The 13,966-nt window shown below is 55.7% G+C and overlaps 1 protein-coding gene across 1 annotated transcript in view; it reads left to right on the top strand.

The window, feature by feature from the left end:
* Positions 1-8,041, top strand: part of ASAP3 (ArfGAP with SH3 domain, ankyrin repeat and PH domain 3) — a gene marked incomplete at both ends in the record, with an annotated part of 48,119 nt that extends 40,078 nt beyond the window's left edge. The window contains 13 exons of the mRNA XM_080691345.1: positions 734-782; positions 870-1,060; positions 1,137-1,270; positions 1,458-1,552; positions 1,772-1,949; positions 3,244-3,329; positions 3,471-3,586; positions 4,932-4,999; positions 5,142-5,249; positions 5,365-5,560; positions 6,930-7,155; positions 7,699-7,823; positions 7,908-8,041. Coding sequence (XP_080547471.1) covers positions 734-782; positions 870-1,060; positions 1,137-1,270; positions 1,458-1,552; positions 1,772-1,949; positions 3,244-3,329; positions 3,471-3,586; positions 4,932-4,999; positions 5,142-5,249; positions 5,365-5,560; positions 6,930-7,155; positions 7,699-7,823; positions 7,908-8,041 — 1,706 coding nt within the window. The remainder of the gene's footprint in view (positions 1-733; positions 783-869; positions 1,061-1,136; positions 1,271-1,457; positions 1,553-1,771; positions 1,950-3,243; positions 3,330-3,470; positions 3,587-4,931; positions 5,000-5,141; positions 5,250-5,364; positions 5,561-6,929; positions 7,156-7,698; positions 7,824-7,907) is intronic.
* Positions 8,042-13,966: the final 5,925 nt, after the last annotated feature.

The raw sequence follows: 13,966 nt of genomic DNA, 5'->3' as shown, positions 1-13,966 counted from the left end.
AAATAAAAATATAAGCCAAGTGTGGTGGCGCACACTTGTAATCTCAGCACTTGGGAGGCTGAGACAAGAAATCGCAGGTTCACAGCCAGACTCAGCAACTTAGTGAGACCCTGTTTCAAAACAGAAGAATAAATAGGACTGGGTGTGTAGCTCAAAGGTAGAATGTCACTGGGTTCAATCCCAAGTACCAAAGGGGGGGAAAAAAAATCTAGATCTGGTACTCAGGGAGCCCCCTGGGGCAGGGTGTAGGATGAGAGGGGTGTCAGCGGAGAGGTAGGTAGAGCCTGTGGAAGATTAAAGAAGAGGCAGGCCTGCCAGCCTGGGTGGGCAGAGAGGGCTGCGCACAGGAGAATGCATGTGGGCATAGCTGAAGGACTTGGAGAATATGGAATCGGGCGGCAGGCGCTGGATTGCCTGGTGAAGGCAGGAGTGTGCCGGGCGAGACTGGCTAGAAGTAGCAGGAGAGGCCTGGTCATTCCTTTCCAAGGTTGGGACCTCACTCCAGGGCAGTGGGGAGCCGGGGAGGGGTGGGGTCTCAGCAGGAGCGCAGTATGCCTCCTTTGGAGGTAACTTCAGTAAAACCGCCCCTGCCGCCAGCCTCTGGCACCGTGTCTCCCACTCCGGGCTTGGGAGGGCCCGAGGTCTCAGGAGCAAAAGCCCCATCAGCGGGGTCCGTGGGCCCAGGAAGACCGGTAGGATTTCTGGGGTCCTGATGCCCCCTCTCTCCCAACAGACAACCGGACGTACCACTTCCAGGCCGAGGACGAGCACGAGTGTGAGGCGTGAGTGCCCCCTGGGGCCCGCCCCGGGTAGAGCGGGGAGCCTCGTCCACTCCCGGCCTCCCATCCCGGCCTCCGCTCTCTGCGCAGGTGGGTGTCGGTCCTGCAGAACAGCAAGGACGAAGCCCTGAGCAGCGCCTTCCTCGGGGAGCCCAGCGGCGGCACGGGTTCCTGGGGGGGCGCGGGGCTGGACGGGGAGCCCCAGGACCTCACGAAGCTGCTCATCGCCGAGGTGAAGAGCAGGCCCGGCAACGGCCAGTGCTGCGACTGCGGGGCCGCAGGTGGGCCGGTGGGTGTGGCGGCCGGGAGGGCCCGCTGGGAGGGGGCGCCCGGCGGCTCAGCTGCGTTCCTTTGCAGACCCCACGTGGCTCAGCACCAACCTGGGCGTGCTCACCTGCATCCAGTGCTCCGGGGTCCACCGCGAGCTGGGCGTGCGCTTCTCCCGCATGCAGTCGCTCACCTTGGACCTGCTGGGCCCCGCGGAGTTGTTGGTGAGGGCGGGGCGGGGCCTGGCGAGCAGAGGGCGGCTTAGGGGCGGGGCGGGGCCCGGGGCGGAGAGGAGGGGGCGGGGCCTGGGCCGGGAGCACAGCCCAGCCGGAGACTTCCCGAGGCTCCGCCTTCCCAGGAAAGCTGTCCTAACCACTGGTTTTACCCCCACACACTTTCCCTCGACCCCAGCTGGCCTTGAACATCGGAAACACACGTTTCAATGAGGTCATGGAGGCCCAGCTTCCCTCCCACGGTGGCCCCAAACCCTGCGCTGAGAGTGACATGTAAGGAGAGTCGGGGAGGGGTGTGCGTCTTGGCTGGAAGAGTCCGCCTCCCCAGCTCCCAGGGTCTTAGAGGGATCTAGGGTGCGAAATCTGGGGAGAGCAGAACCTCAGGTCCGGAAGGCTCCAGGACAGGTGCACCTGTCTCCCCTGTGAGCGGATTCCGGGGGGCTGCGGGGTAGAAAGGGGTCCTTGCCGAGTACCTGCAATTGCTTTTGGCAGGAGCACCCGCAGGGACTACATCGTGGCCAAGTATGTGGAACACAGGTTTGCCCGCCGGTCCACGCCAGAGCCCTGGAGGCTCCGCACAGCCATTTGCAACAGGGACCTCCTGTCGGTCCTGGAGGCCTTTGCCAATGGACAGGACTTTGGTCAGCCGCTGCCAGGACCTGAGGGTCAGGTGAGAACCCCCCTCCCACGGGTCACGTGTATCTCACGTGGGCTCACTTCCTCCCAGGCTCCTCCCGTATCCTGCCCTCTGCTCTCGTCCGCCTGTCAGAGGAGTTCATGGGAAGCGCACAACCCCACAGGCCTGCAGTCTAGGACAGCTCACTTTTGAGTTTCAGTTCATGGTCTGTAAAATGGGTTAACAGTAGTAGCCACAGGAAAGAACAGCCTTGGGAATGGGTCAGGGCAGATCTGATTAAAGCAGGGAAGGCCACTTTGGCTAGTCTAGTAATACTGTGTGAGCAGGGAAAAGGGGTATCAGGGAGGGCGAAGATTAAACAGCAGGAGCTGTTGGCTGGGCATTAAAAATTAGATATTGTACTGGGTGTGGTGGTACACGCCTATAATCCCAGTACTTGGAAGGCTGACACAGGAGGGTCACAGGTTCAAGAACAGCCTCAGCAACTTTGCAAGACTCTCAGAACCTTAGCGAGACCTTGTTTCAAAATTTTAAAAATAAATGAAAAATAGGTCTGGGGGTGTGGCTCAGAGGTAGTATGCTCCTAGGTTCAATAGCCAGTACCCAAAAAAAAAAAAAAAAAAAAATATATATATATATATATATATATATATATATGTATATATTGCTAGCTGGATGTGTGTCTCAGGGATAGAGAAGGTGTTTAGCATGAGTGAGGCCCTGATTTCAATCTGAAACACTGCACAAAACAAAAAACAGCCAGGCACAGTGGCACACACCTATAATCCTAGTTCTTGGGAGGCTGAGACAGGAGGATCTCAGGTTTGAGAACAGCCTCAGCAATTTAGCAAGGCCCTCTTTCAAAATAAGGTCTTGGGTATAGCTCGGAGGTAGAATGCCTCTGGGTTCAATCCCAGTACCAATAAACAAACAAACAGACTGGATGTGTGTGAGCTGTTTGCCATCTTGGCTGGCTGTCCAGTGGGCAGTGAGGATACATCAGAGTTCGAACCAGCCTGCAGAGCTCTAGCTGGGCGCCTGAGGCTGGGAGGTGTCTGTCGGACATTGGGAGCAGAGAGGAGGCCAGGATGTGCAACCCGGCTCGGGAAATTCCTTCCTTGGGGGACCGAGGAGGAGGAATCATTGACGGAAAGGAGAGGAAAATGGGTCCTTCCCCTGTTTCTCAAACATGAGGTTCCACCCATTTGGGCTGTCTCTTGGGTTCTGGCAGCTTCTCATCTGGGTCCTGGGCAGCAAGGGTCCAGGAGGGCAGCGTGGGGTTGAGGCCGGTGGCCTGGGAAACTCAGGTGTGTGGATGTGCACTCAGGCGCCTGCCGAGCTTGCCCTGCACCTGGCTGTCAGAGTCGCCAACCAGGCCTCGCTGCCCCTGGTGGACTTCCTCATCCAGAATGGGTGAGACCTTGCCTGCCACCTGCCCCCTCCTCGCGCTGCCCTTTTTCCCTCTCCTCTCCCCTCCCTCCTTCCCCCTGACTTGCCCCCCACCTATCTGTCCCTCCCCTTGCTCCCTGACCACCACCACCACCCCTGCCCCAGCGGCCACCTGGATGCCAAGGCAGCGGACGGGAACACAGCTGTGCACTTCGCGGCTCTCCACGGCCAGCCAGACTGCCTCAAGTTGCTGCTGAGAGCCAGAGCTCCGGTGGGCACAGGTGCGGCGGGCGCCTCACTCCCCAGTCCCTGCCCCCCGCGGCTTCCTGCCTCTCTCGCAGGCAAGAGCGTCAGTAAGCATGGGTTTTGCAGGCAGACCTGGCCTGCTTCCATCACCTGAGGACTGGTCGCTCATCTTGAACCTCAGCTTCTGCATGTGAAGGGAGCATAGCACCGCAGACCTAGGAGATCTACTTAAAGGATAACGTCATTTCTGAGAGTAGCTAGCCAAATAAGTAGTAACTGAATCCCAGTGAAGTGATTATAATAGCGATTGCTTACTGGAAAGTGAATCTAGGGGCATTTTACCTCTGAGCTTCACCCCAGCCCTTTTCTCTTTTTTCTCTTTTTTTTTTTCTTTTTTTCTTTTTTTGGTACTGGAGATTGAACCCAGGGGCATTCTACCACTGAGCTACACCCCCAGTCCTATTTCATTTTTTTTTTTTTTTTGAAACAGGCTCTCATTAAGTTGTGGAAGGCCTTGCTATGTTGCTGAGGCTGGCAGGTACGGTGGCACACACCTGTGATCCCAGTACTTGGGAGGCTGAGACAGAAGGATCATAGGTTCAAGGACAGCCTCAGCAAATAATGAGACTCTCATTAACCTAGCAAGACCCTGCTTCAATAAAAGAATAAAATAAAACAAGGCTAGGGGTCTAACCTGGAGGTAGAAGTTTAAGTTTGTTTATTTATTTATTTATTTATTATTTATTTTGGTAGTACTGGGTATCCTGGAAGCCCTTCAACCTCCGGGCTACACTCCCAGACCTATTTTATATTTTTGAAACAGGGTCTCCTAACCCAGCACGGCTGGCTTCAAACCTGCGCAATCCTCCTGTCTCCGCCTCCCAAGAGCGGGGATTACAAGCGTGCGCCACCACGCTCGGCAGAAGTTTAAATTTAATTCTGAGGCTGTCCTCAAACCTGTGATCCTTCTGTCTCAGCCTCCCATGATTGGGATTATAGGCATGTGCCACCACCACACTTTATTTTGAGACAGAGTCTTGCTAAGTAGCTGTAGCTGACCTCAAACTTGTGATTCTCCTGTCTTGGCCTCCTAAGTGCTGGGATTACAGGCACGCTCTACCACACCTAACTTACTGCCTAGTAGGTAACATGTGTCTGACGCCGTGCCAAGTGATTGACACATGTTCATTTAATCCTCATAGTAACTGTCAGATACTTTCAAGTATACTCGTTTTATACATGAGACCGTTAAGGCCCAGAGAGGTTAGGTACCTTACCCAAGGCCATACAGCTAGAGAGAATCAGACATTCTGATTCCAGAGGCTCATGTTAATCTCTAAACTGTCTTGACCCTGGCGGTGGCCTCTGACCCCTTCACAGTGAATGACGCAGGAGAGACAGCAGTCGATGTAGCCAGGAGGAAGCAGCACAAGGAGTGTGAGGAGCTGGTGAGTGAGGGTGGCCCCGCCCCCGCCAGGTCTGGCCACGCCCCGCCGCGGATGACCACGCCCTCGGACCACCCACCGGAGCTGGCCCCGCCCTCGGACCCCGAGCCCCGCCTCCTGACTGGCTAGCCCTTGTGTTTGGCAGCTGGAGCAGGCGCAGGCGGGGACCCTCACCTTCCCTCTGCATTTGGACTACCCCTGGGGACTTCCTGTGGAGCCTGGCTCTGAGAGCGAGGAGGACGAGGAAGAGAAGGTGGGCCGCAGCCCCGCCGCTCAGGCCGCTAGACAGCGGTGGGGCAGAGCTAGCCCTGGCCTGGTGTAGGGAGGACAGACTGAATCAGGGAACCAGGCTGTCCTTGTCCCCGCAGCGCTGCCCTCTGAAGCCCCCAAGCCAAGCACGCTGGGCCAGCGGAAGGCTGGACATCAGCAACAAGACCTATGAGACCATCTGCAGCCTGGGCCCAGCCGTCCAGCAGAGCCAGAGCGAAGGCTGCCCCCCGCCCTTGCCGGTCAAGAGCGCCGCGCGAACCGTGCTCCACGGACGTGCGGGCCACACCAGCGCGGGTAAGCCACCCGCCACCCCCGTGTGCTGAAGGCCTAGGCGTGCTGGGCGCTGAGCTAAGAGTGCTGTTAGGTGTCCATGTCACCCTGTCACCTGCAGTTAGGGTCATCCCTACAGGCAAAGGAGCAGAGATAAGGTGCACACTTGATCCCTCAGCTAATGCGCCTGCCCAGGGTGTCTGCTCAGCCAGGACTGTCTCATTCCAAATTCCTAGGCCCTTAAGTAAGAGACAAAGAAGCCAGGTCCCTGCTACACACCTATAATCCAGTGACTAGGGAGGCTGAGGCAGGAGAATTGCAGTTTTGAAGCCAGCTTTGGAAACATACGTGATCCTATCTCAACACAAAAAAAATAAAAAGGATTGGGCATGTATCTCAGTGGTGGAACACCCCTGGGCTAGATCTCAAGTACCACACACACCAAAAAATAAAAATAAAAAAAGAGAGGGAAGAGTCTATGGAGCACCACTGCGTCCCAAGTCCTTTGGGGGCCGCCAAGACAAATCTAATGAGATAAAGACTGGAATACAGCTAGTTATAATACAAAGCTCGACTTGCTAGAAGGTGTTAATCCCCAAAGACAAGGGCTCTGTTGACTGCTCTTTCTTGGCACCTGGCTTCGGCCTGGCTGGGCTTTAAGAACTTGTTAAATGACAGGTAGGCGTGGAGGTCAGTGAGGAGCAGGTCCTGTTTGGGAAGGCTTCCTGTTTGGTGGCACACACTTGTAATCCCAGCATTTGGGAGGCTGAGACCGGAGGATCGTGGTTCACAGTCAGCCTCGGCTACTTTGTAGGCCCTTTGCAACTCAGTGAGACCCTGTTTCAAAATAAAGAATAAAAAATAGCGCCAGGCGTGGTGGCGCACGCTTGTAATCCCTGCTCTTGGGAAGCAGAGACAGGAGGATCGTGCAGGTTCGAAGCCAGCCGCACTGGCTTAAGAGACCCTGTTTCCAAATAAAAAGTATAAAAATAGGTCTGGGAGTGTAGCCCGGAGGTAGAAGGGTTTCCAGGAACCCCAGTACCACCAAAAAAAAAAAAAAAAAAAGAATAAAAAATAGGGCTGGAGGTGTAGCTTGGAGGTAGAATGCCCCTGGGTTCCATCCCCAGTACTGAAAAGAAAAAAAAAAAAAAAAAAACATGGTTTCAGCCAGGTGTGGTGGCACATGCCTGTAATCCTAGTACTTAAAAGGCTGAGACAGGAGGATTGCAGATTTGAGGACAGCCTCAACAAGTAGTAAGACTCTTAGCAGCCTAGTGAGACCAAAACAAAAAATGGGAAAATATGGCTGGGTGTAGCTCAGTGGTAGGAGGCCCCTGGAGTCAATTCCCCTTACCACAAATACATATCCAGGTCTTATGTCATCTCGTTCCAGATCATTCTGAAGTTCTCAGCCTGAATTCAGAGCCCCCTGAGGCCTCCGAGAGCCCGAGCAGTCCAGCCTCCTTTTCCTCCAGCCTCACAAGCCCCGTGGAAGCCCGGGGGCCCAGCCAGGCTCCTCCGGGCCCTGAGGAGGGCCTCCAGGAGCCCCTGAGCCCCTCCCGACCTGGCCTGACATCTGGGACCGCCCCTGCGGAGACACACCTCCCCGTCAGGTTCAGGTTGGTGAGGCCCAGCGTGGGATCTGGGCAAGGCTCCGACCTCTCTGGTCATCCATTTGTTCCCTGCCTCTAAGTAGTATGTCCCCTCAAGACCGGGCCACGGTGCAGCTCTGGCCCCGCGCCGTAGGCAGAGCGGCTGGACGTGGGGCGGCCCCTTCTCCCTTCTCCCCTCTGCTCCCAAGTCTGGGCTGGAGCTTGGGACCCTGGCTGCTGGAATTGGCAGGCTGAAGGCTCTGCCTCGACCTCGACCTCTGTGGCCTGTTCCAGAGATACTCGGTGGGATTTTCACTGTCTCCAACTCCAACCCAGGGCCCAGTCCTCTCTTCCTCCTGGAGTTCTGGGAGAATCGAACTTGGCAATATCCCCAGAGCCCTGGGGTCAGTTTTAGGTTTCTGGGGCCTGTGATGGGCCTGGCCTAGGGGCTCCCTGGACTCTCCGCCTGCCTCTTCTAAGCCCTAGCCTTGCTCTCCCTCTGAGCCCTCTCTCCTGCCTCTGTGGGCGCTGGCACTGGGGCCACAGGGTTGTCCTTTCCCTGCCTTTCAGCTCTGAGAGCACTCGTTCCTATCGGCGTGGGGGCCGGAGCCTAGAAGACGGTCCCATAGCCCGGGGGCCAGAGTCTGGAAGACGATCCCACAGCCCAGCAGCCCCTGCCCAGAAGGAGCATAGCGGTAAGAGCTGGCGGCAGTGTGCCTGGGAAGCTAAGCTGGTCACAAGCAGGAGTGGCGGGCGGGAGGCCTGACCCTCAGCCGCAGCACACATGGCCCAGGTGGCACCGTTTGGCCAGTCCCCTCCTGCTGCTTCTTCCCACTCCAGCCAGGGCTGCATGGAGCTGGGAACAGCCCAGGCCTTGAGGGATGGCAGAGGCAACGAGGCCCACGCTGAGTGAGAGGAGGAACCGCCTCCCTGCGGAAGAGGCCCAGCCTGCCTGTCTAACTGTCCCCTTGTACAGGAGGCTCCTGGCGTCCACGGGGAGTTCAGGTCCCAGGCGGAGGGATGTGACGGGGACAGAGCCAGAGCCACATCCTTCATCAGCCTTCTCCCTGCCAAATCACAGTCTCCAACAATTGCATATGTATAGTTGTACCTGCGACTGGGCATAGATCAGAGCCCATGGGAAGGTGGTCTCTGTTCCCGATCCCCTGAGGATTCCTAGGGATGGCCTCAGTTGTCTACTGGGAGTGGGGGTGGCAGAGCCAAAAGCTGGCTCCCCCGGGGAGTCATCATCTTCAGACAGCGTCGAGCACCAGGTGCAAATCTGTGCCCACGTCCTGGTTCTGATAGTGCCCTGAAGACTGAGTGTCCACCACCTGGCATTTGGCCATGGCCTCTTGAGGCCTGAGCAGTAGTAAGAGCTCAGGCTTTGGAGCGAGGAGACCTTGGGCAAGCGAAGGGGCTCCGCTTCGTTTAGTCTCAGTTTCATTGTCTGTAAAATGGGACTTATTTAATTTACCCACCACGGCACAGTCATGAAAATGAGACAGATACCTGGTGCCTAATGGTGCTTAGAAAATGGCAGTTTCGCCTTTCTCTCCCCAGGCTGGCTTCACTGAAGGCAGCAGCTCAAAAGACTGGGATTCTCCCCACAAGTTCCACACAGCTCTTGCAAGACCAGCTCCTTGCTGACCCCTGCATGGCCTGTACCGGACCCCCAACTTTCGGAGCTGGGACTTGAACCCACGGAACTGGGGAGCTGAGGCCTTGTCCCCTCGGGTCTCGCCCTCGCTCTATGGCTGGCCTTCCTCCTGCCGTGGACCATGCCCTGCCAAGGACACTGGGCGCTTCCATGTTGGGGCTGCTGGTGGCTTTCCCCATCTCATCACCTCCAGGGCAGGCAGCTCTACAGCTGGGTCTGAGTCCTAGGAGCCGGGCTCAGTCGTCATCAGACCAGGATGGGGAGCCACAGGGAGGACCTGCCCTCCTTGGTCCTTCAATTCCATTTCAGGGACTCTGCCTGAGCAGGGATTGCCATCTCAACCTGTATTACTCTAGTGTTCCTTTACTGAATTTCAACTCTGCGTCCAGGCGTGTCCTAGGCACCGTGGATGCCACAGAAGACAAGGGTTCTGCAGACCTGGTCCCTGGTGGGAAGCTGGTCTGAAGGACTGGCTGGAGGATGGGCAGGGCCAGATTCCAGAGGATGGCTCCGGGCTCACGGGCAGGACGTCAGCTGGCTTCTCATCTGACCACTGCAGCTGTCTCCAGCCCATGTCTATTCTCGCTGTCCAGTGCCTGTGCTATACTGGTTATTAAATAAATTCTCTGAATGCCGATGCTTCCAAGGGCCAGCACAGCCTTCCCTGGGATCAGTGCTGTTTTCCCCAGCAGAACGCAGTACAGCTCACCCACATTTGCCTCTCTCTGACTTGGTAGGAAGGATGGTGGCCTGGGTTGAAAGACCCCCACTTCTCTTTCTCTTGGTCAGCTCAGAAGCCTCCTCGTCTGGGGTCTGAGGGGCAGAGGAAGCAGAGCGATTGAGCAGACTTCATGGTTTTGCTTCCCGGTGCCAGAAGGGCACCATTGCTCATCCCAGACTGGGAAGTAGAGACTCCTAAGCCATCACCAACCATTGACACCTCAACTGTACAGCCCAGGGTGCTGGGATGGGCCAGGCCGAGCAGGGGAGGCCGGACTGGCCTTGGCCCCACGGACACAGGGTTGCCTTCTGAGCTCCAGTGTCGGTTCTGTTCATCTCAGACATGTTATTTTACTCAACCCTAATAAAGGATTTTGGGGGATAAAGCCCATCAATTTCATTTTTAGGATCTGAAGTAAAAGGGAAGGGGAAGGAAACATGGAGGTTGACGTTCTCCTGGACCAGGCAAGGGGACAGCCTGGTGTGGAGCAGAAACTGCAGTGCTACCAGGGGCCACTTTGCAGACTTTTATTTGTATTACACCAGAGTGGAAGGTGCTACTGGCATCTACTGATGGACAAAGTTCAGGACTGCTGCTAAGCATGTGTCTTAATCTGTTTGGTGTTGCTGTAATAAAATACCAGAGCCTGGAGACTTTCTAAAGTAAAGGGGTTTAACTGGCTTGCAAGTCTACGGCGAGGGTCCACATAGCATGCAACCAGTATCCTGGCAAAAGCCCCCTGGATGCAGGGAAATGGAAAAGGAATTGGCTGCATGGGGATGGAGCTGAGCCTTACTTTATAACAACCCACTCTCCCCAGAACTCACTCACTCTGGGAGACCAGCGTTAATCTCTTACAAGGTAGGACTCATGATCTAATCGCCTTCTACTAGGCCCCACCTCTTTTTTTTTTTTTTTTTTTTTTTTGGTGGTACTGGGACTGGAACCCAGGGGCCTTCTACCTCCGGCTACACTCTCAGACCTATTTTTATATTTAATTTGGAAACAGGGTCTCTTAAGCCAGCCTCAGCTGGCTTCGAACCTGTGTGATCCTCCTGTTTCAGCCTCCCAAGCACAGAGATTACAAGCGTGCGCCACCACGCCTGGTTTAAGCCCCACCTCTTAAGGACCCACCACAACTGCATCTCCACACGGGCCCACGCTCTCAACACATGATGGAGGCTTGGCGGGGAGGGGTCAAACCATATTGAAACCATAGTGAATGACCCAGGTTAAAATGTTAGTAATATTAATTACCCCAGTACTGGGCGGGGGTGGGGTGAGACAGGAAGATCACAGGTTCCAGGTCAGCCTTAGCAGTTTAGGACCATGTTTATTTATTTATTTATTTTTATTTATTTATTTATTTATTTATTTTTGTGGGTCTGGAGATGGAGCCCAGGGGCATTCGACCTCCGAGCTACACCCCCTGCCCTATTTTTTATTCTTTATTTTGAAACTGGGTCTCACCGAGTTGCAGAGGGCCTCACTAAGTAGCTGAGGCTGTCCGCGAACGGCGATCTTCCTGTCTCAGCCTCCCGAATGCTGGAATTACAAGCGTGCACCACAACGCCCGGTTTAGGACCATATTTTTTTTTTTTTTTTTTTGGTGGTACTGGGGTTCCTGGAAGCCCTTCTTCCTCCGGCTACACTCCCAGACCTATTTTATATATATATTTTTTGAAACAGGGTCTCTTACGTCAGCACGGCTGGCTTCGAACCTGCGCGATCCTCCTGTCTCTGCCTCCCAAGCGCGGGGATTACAAGCGTGCGCCACCACGCCCAGCTCCCCCAACTTTTTTTTTGTGGGTCTGGGGATGGAACCCAGAGGCATTCGACCTCCAAGCTACACCCCGTGCCCAATTTTTTATTCTTTATTTTTAAACCAGGTCTCACTGAGTTGCAGAGGGCCTCACTAAGTAGCTGAGGCTGTCCGCGAATCGCGATCCTCCAGTCTCAGCCTCCCGAATGCTGGGATTACAAGCCTGCGCCACCACGCCCAGCTCTTTCCCCCAACTTTCACTCCACACTTCAGCCAGTAAACTTCACTTCCTCTAACACTCCAGCTAATCCAGGCTCCCTCACACATTGTCTTTAGAGTGCCTTCCACAAGCCGAGTGTGGTGGTGCACACCTGTAATCCCGATACTTGGGAGATCCAGGACTGGAGGATTCCAAGTTGGAGACCAGCATTGGCAATTTAGTAAGAGCTTGTTTCAAATAAATTAGGTCTGGGGAGCCAGGCGTGGCAGCGCACACCTGTAATCCCAGTACTTCAAAGAAGGCTGAGAGGAGGAAGGTTGAGGTAGGAAGATCCCAGTTTTGTGGCCAGCCTCTGCTACTTAGGCCCTCTGCAATGTAAGTGAGATCCTGTTTCAAAATAAAGAATTAAAAATGGGCTGGGGTTGTATAATGCCTCTGGGTTCAATCTCCAGTACTGCCAAAAAAAAAAAAGGTAAATAAATAAATAGGAATGGGGGTGTAGCTTAGAGGTAAAATGCCCCTGGATTCCATCCCCAGTACTGGGGGGAAAAAATGCCTCTCACCTCCTGACTCCGCCCCAGCTGTGCTCAATACAGTCACTGCAGCCGGGCTTGTTGACGCTCACTTGTGACCCCAGTCCTTGGGAGGCTGAGGTGGAGGGTCTTAGTTTTGCAGCCAGCCTCACCTATTGCATCATGAGGCCCTCTGCAATTTAGTAAGACCCTGTTTCAAAATAAAGAATAAAAAAATAGGGCTGGGGGCCGGGCGTGGTGGCGCACGCTTGTAATCCCGGCGCTTGGGAGGCAGAGACAGGAGGATCTCGCTGGTTCGGAGCCAGCCTGGCTGGCTTAAGAGACCCTGTTTCCAAATAAAAATATAAAACAGGTCTGGGAGTGTAGCCTGGTGGTAGACAGGCTTCCAGGAACCCCAGTACCACCACCAAAAAAAAAAAAAAAAAAAATAGGGCTGGGAGTGTAGCTCAGAGGTAGAATGTCCTTGGGTTCCATCCCTAGTATTTTTTTTTTTTTTTTTTTTTTGCGGGTCTGGGGATGGAACCCAGGGGCATTTGACCTCCAAGCTACACCCCCTACCCTAGTTTTTATTCTTTATTTTGAAACTGGGTCTCACTGAGTTGCAGAGGGCCTCACTGAGTAGCTGAGGCTGTCCGCGAACCGCGATCCTCCAGTTCTCAGCCTCCTGAATGCTGGGATTACAAGCGTGCGCCACCACGCCCGGCTCATCCCTAGTATTAAAAAAAAAAAAAAAAAAATCATGTCCCTGTCTGTGGATGGCTTCCCTGGCCCTGCTGGGACGGGGTCTGGCTTTCTCACTCTTGGTTGCGCAATACATGTTTGTTGAATGAATGAAAAATCTACCCTGTCCTGCCTGACCACAGCACAAGAAGCAGTTGGAAGACGGGAGTCCTCGCCAGGCTGTCCCAGTGACCCTGACGAGGAAGGGATTCTCTAGGACTCTCTGCAGCTCTGGAGAGTTCCCTGGACTCCCCAGCCACAGTTCAACTGGCACAGGCCACACCGCTTCTCCTGCCACCCCTCCTGGTCCTTGAGCTCCCTCCCAGGAAGGTCATTTTCTGTTGATTAAACTTGTTTGGAAAGGGAGCCAGGTCTGCAGGGAGCCCATGTGTGAGCAGCCGGGGAAGTGGGCACTGCTGTTCCCAAGTCCCTGGGCCCCAAACTGCCCTCCCCAACGCCACCGCTGAGGAGGCGCCGCCTGATCCTGCGTGAACGCGGGGCACCCTGCACCTGAAGGGTGTTTCTCGGCTGGGTGCCTTTAAGAACTCCCCAGGCCCTCTCCTCGAGGAATACAGCCCCGGGACCAGAGGCCCAGCACCTGGGAGCTCGTGAGGAAGGCAAAACCCCACTGTATCAAACCAAGTAGACAGCGAGCAAACTGTAGGCTCTGGGGCGTGCAGACCCAAACAGCTGGCTGCGAGCGCTTGCACACTCCGTGTGCACTCCCTGAGCGTGAGTTAGGGCAGAGCTGGACTTAGGGATTTGCACCGAGATGCGGTGTGTCAAGCCGCCTGCACTGGGGCACAGACGCGGAGCCAGGCGCTCCCGCTTTGAGCTGCAAATGTGCACGCTCAAAACTCTCCCGCAGCACTTTAGGGCCGCCTCCAGCGTCCCGGGACCCGCGCCCCCGCGCCCTCCTCCCCAGATCTCCCTTCAGCCCGCGCCCCTCCTGGGGGCCGGAGGCCGGGGGCTCCCCTCGCAGCCTCCTGGCTCCGCAGAGGCCGGACGGGCCGGCGCGGGCAATCTGGGCTGGGGCGAGCCCTTGAAGTCTAAATTTAGCGCACGCCACCCCTCCCCCGACCGTCGGAGCGGGCGGGGGGGGAGGGGAGCCCCGCCCCCGCCCGGCTTGTGTCCCGAGCGTTCGGGGCCCGCGCGGCTTGCGCGCCCTCCGCCTGGCGCCCCTCGCCCCTCGCCCCTCGCCCCTCCGGCGTCGCCAGCCAGC

Source organism: Muscardinus avellanarius, assembly GCF_963383645.1.
Source record: "Muscardinus avellanarius genome assembly, chromosome: 3".
Taxonomy (NCBI): Eukaryota; Metazoa; Chordata; class Mammalia; order Rodentia; family Gliridae; genus Muscardinus; species Muscardinus avellanarius.
This window is presented reverse-complemented; position numbering and strand designations above follow the sequence as displayed.